General features: G+C 38.8%; 1 protein-coding gene across 2 annotated transcripts; it reads left to right on the top strand.

The window, feature by feature from the left end:
* Positions 1-6: 6 nt before the first annotated feature.
* On the top strand, positions 7-4,404 carry LOC103141619 (voltage-dependent calcium channel gamma-5 subunit-like). Of its 2 annotated transcripts, none has more exons than XM_016673971.1 (5): positions 7-195; positions 1,304-1,390; positions 1,746-1,886; positions 1,992-2,137; positions 2,764-4,404. In XM_016673971.1, the coding sequence occupies exons 1-5, from the start codon at positions 27-29 to the stop codon at positions 3,022-3,024; spliced, it is 804 nt and encodes a 267-aa protein (XP_016529457.1). In that variant the 5' UTR covers positions 7-26; the 3' UTR covers positions 3,025-4,404. The 2 variants fall into 2 exon arrangements, with proteins under 2 accessions (XP_016529457.1, XP_007557397.1); XM_007557335.2 differs by having other exon boundaries at positions 7-222.

Raw genomic sequence — 4,404 nt, 5'->3', positions numbered from 1 at the left:
ATTTTAACAAGCATCTTCTGGAAACCATGAGTGCGTGCAGCAGGAAGGCTCTGACTTTACTCAGCAGCGTCTTTGCAATCAGCGGCCTGGGGCTGCTGGGAGTGGCGGTGAGCACAGATTACTGGCTCTACCTGGAGGAGGGAGTCATCATGCCTGTGAACCAGACGGCTGACATCAAGACGTCGCTGCACTCAGGTCTCTGGAGGGTCTGCTTTCTGGCTGGTTGGTAACATTAACATGCTTAAAGGGGTGATGCAGAGATTTGTGATGAGTTTTGACAGCGAGCCGTCTGCTAATCAGGGTTGGTGAAAAACGGATTTCACGCTCTCACTTTGAAAGATGTTCGCCTCGTAACCGATCGTGTCACACCGACGCGTCGTCACTCCGCCGCAGCTTCGACAGTCGTTTAATTGACAATCACAGCGGCTGGGAGCGTCTGAGTCCGGTTTCAGTCACACGCTATAAAGAGGAGGCGATTTCAGTGATGCGCCGTGTTACACATAAACAACGAGCTTCAAGAGAGCGATGCCACGCCGCTGTGCAGCAGACTGGATGTTTCCAGCTGGACTCTGTGTTACGTCGACTGAGTTGCATCACATCCTCTCTCTCCACCTAATGCCGTGTAAATCCACACTTCTGCAAAAATAAAAATACACTGAAGGCAGACTGAGAATCAATTTCTTATCCACAGCTAAAGGAGAGCTTTGCAGGAACTAAGAGCAGATGGAGGATGTATTATCAGTTGTAAAAAAAATAATTTAAAAAAAAGTAAAATTAGCAATCATTGTCAATCATTTGACAAAAAATATCATGCCTAAAAGAAATTAGTAAGGATTAAACTCCATGATACTCACATAGAAAATCAAAATGCCTTGTAGAGAGACGTTTTATGCTCAAAAGAGACGATAAAAAGATACAATTATTTTTCACAACATGTAGAAGAATGCTTGGAAGAGTCAAATGGAGGCTTTTTAACCTAAAAACACAGCAGCAAGTGTCAAACATGGCAGTGGCAGCACAATGATGTACAAAGTGAAAACATTCAGCTAAATATTATTCAGGTTGAATGCAGGTGATTTGAAATTGTATGGATCACCACAGCATAATTCCCTCAGTAAACAAAATAAATTCACTATAAAGACAATCAAAATTTTAGAAATCAACTCATTTCCCTGCAGCATTTTAACATTTTCCTGTTTTTAAATATAAAACTGCTTCACTTGATTTTAAGATTTCTAGCGAAACAGTGCAAATCAGAGCTCATCTTCTGTTTTCTACTTTGCTTATCATCCTCTTTTCTCAGGTGAGGAATCCGGCCGCTGCTTCACCATCGAGTACATGATGCCAACGAGTCTCCAGCTGACGTCGGAGTCCACAGGAAATGTACTCAGTGAGTGAAAAAGAAAACCTAAGCTGAAGGCAAATGCGTCCTTCTGGTGTTGTTCAAGGCACTTGTGCAACCAGCTGGAGTTTTGTTCTGTGATGAGAGCTTGTTGTTCTCTAATGCATGTCCATTCAGAAATACCTGATCTGAAAGCATTCCGACAAATGAGTCATCAGAAACCTTGAGTTCCTGCCTGTTTCTCTCCAGAATACTTATCACACACAGTCAACAGTGCAGCTGAGGACAAAATGTCAGGAAAAAGTGTTTACAAGTTCAATCCAATAAAGAAGTAACTTATCTCCACATCAACATGAATGAAAACAATGCCCTACAACTTCTTTTCTCTGCTTCGTCTTCTCAGAGATGATCCGCTCAGCAACTCCATTCCCTCTGGTCAGCCTCTTCTTCATGTTCATCGGTTTTGTCCTCAACAACATTGGACACGTGCGTCCTCACCGCACCATCCTGGCGTTTGTCTCAGGAATCTTCTTCATCCTTTCTGGTACACAGATCTTGATTATTTGTCTTAAGTTTTTGAAGTTTTTTTTTATTTTTTATTTTTTTTTATTTCCTGACCATGTTCACGAAACGATTCTCTATGTTTCAGGGCTGGCTCTAGTGGTGGGTCTGGTGTTGTACATCTCCAGCATAAATGATGAGATGCTGAACAGAACAAAGAGCAGTGAGGCCTACTTCTCCTACAAGTACGGCTGGTCTTTCGCCTTCGCTGCCCTCTCCTTCCTGCTCACTGAGGTACAAAAATGACTGCAAGATCTTTGCTTTGCACCATTTGAGCTGTGGTAAAAGTAACATACTATTGGTTCCTTGTACGGCTGTATTAAATGCAGACATTTTTTTTTATTTTTTTTTTTAATGAAAACTGAAATGATCAATTGTGTTTTAAACATGTTAAATTCAACTTTCAGTTAATTATTTCCACATTTTGATTAATTATCTTTGAAAATATCATTGAACTTTTTTATTTATTTTTCCAATGGATGTATTTCCCATTTTAAAATACAACACTTGACTTGTTGACCTATTTATTTCATTGTGCCTATTTTTGGCACTTTGTAAATATTCAGTAAGTTAATTACTCAGGAAAATGTACTGGACCATTAAAATAACTACATTTTATCCGTTTTTTCGATCTTAATCTTCTCTCTCCACCACTTTAAAACAACTCCTGCTAAAAAGATGTGGTCAATGGGTAGAGTGACCTCTGCTGGTCACAATGAGGAACTGTAGTGCTACAGTGTTTCCCTGCCCTGGTTCATGTTTTAAATACCTCCACGCTTCAAATTGATTGAATTTATATAGTATTTACACTACATTATTTCCACAAGCTATTTCAAATAATTTCTTCTCTCCCACTGCAGAGTGCGGGAGTCATGTCTGTCTACCTGTTCATGAAGCGCTACACAGCAGAGGAGATCTACCAGGCTCGCCGCCCCAATTTCTATCGGCCTCGGCTCAGCAACTGCTCCGACCACTCCGGTCAGTTCCTCCATCCAGAGTCCTGGTCGCGTGGACGAAGCCCCTCTGACATTTCGAGCGAAGCGTCACTGCAGATGAGCGCCAGCTACCCCGCTCTCCTCAAATGTCCGGACTATGACCAGGTGTCATCCTCACCTTGCTGAGTCAACACAGGTCGATAAAAGGTCACTGAGCAATCTCTTAAAGAATCAGATAGCAAAGTGAAACAAAGAAGTTTCATTATGTTGAAAAGAGACCCTCCAAATAAGTGAGTGCTGTTTGGTCACAAGACTTGAGTTGAGTTAATTCCTATTAGGAAGAAAAGATTTCTTTGTAAATAGTCACAGTGCGTTTGTAGCTTGAATGCTGAAAAGTTTTAATTTCGTTAGGATCTTCTATGACCGACCAGGGTTATCAATCCAAAGAGCCATTTTTACCCTCTTTCATGCTCAATAAAACCCATTTACAGCCACAAATCTTACTGAATATAGTAAATTAATTTAAAGAGCCACAATTTTATTTCTATTTTTAGGTTTTACAATTAGGAAAAACATAACTTTCCAACTTTAATGAGGTGTTGACATTTGCGGAAAACGAATTGGAAAAAAGCACAGTTTCCAACTTAATGACAAGAAAAATAAATCTAAATATATCATTAGTACAATTTTTAGTTTCAGTTGTGGAAATTAATGCTATTATCCCATGAAAGAACCTGCTACAACCTGCATTTGTTGTTATATGTACATCTAAAATTATTAGTTAGTTGAAACATTAATTAAAAACTCAATCTAGTGACCGATGAGAAGATGACTCTTCTCTCTTGGCTACTCAAACACCATTGAGAATCTAAGGTGCCTGATGACCATACTTTTTCCTTCCACTTCAAAGAATGACCTTCTTTGGTCCACAATGCAAAACTCAATAAAACATAATAAATCTTGACATTGTAAGGTGACGATATGTGGAGAGGTTTGAGAGTTAATTCCTTTACAAACGACTATGTACTTTGTATTTTAGAACGCTATTGTTCAAGGAGTTAGCTACGGTTAGCTCTAAAAACATGTATCACGACACCATAGCATCCAGTTAATGCAGAATTTTAGCATTTATTTTCCGTTTTTCCGTTAGGGAAAATGATCTTTGTCCTGGAGACATGCATATGTTTTTTTATCCTAAAATTTGTGTTAAATTTGATCGTTCTAGTTTCTGTCACATCTGTAGATTTTATTTGATTCTGCAATCAAATTACATTCTGTATCAGAAAAATGTGTGGTATATTAAAATAAATTACTAGGGTTTTTTGTGTGGTGTTATTGGCAAGGTCAAGTATTGCCCCCCATTTCAAACAAGAAACAATGATATTATGCCCTGGCAAATTATAGAAGTCTGTTTTGTATAGATTAAGCATTTTGATAACAGATGTTGGAAATCAGAACAAGAATAGATGTTAATTATTGAGTATTGTCCATGGTATAACTATTTTTGTGATAAAAGTGTGTAGCACACTAAATCACCTAGGTAATAAATGATTTTAGGACAACAGC

This window comes from Poecilia formosa, unplaced genomic scaffold (assembly GCF_000485575.1).
Source record: "Poecilia formosa unplaced genomic scaffold, Poecilia_formosa-5.1.2 Scaffold88, whole genome shotgun sequence".
Lineage (NCBI taxonomy): Eukaryota > Metazoa > Chordata > Actinopteri > Cyprinodontiformes > Poeciliidae > Poecilia > Poecilia formosa.
This window is presented reverse-complemented; position numbering and strand designations above follow the sequence as displayed.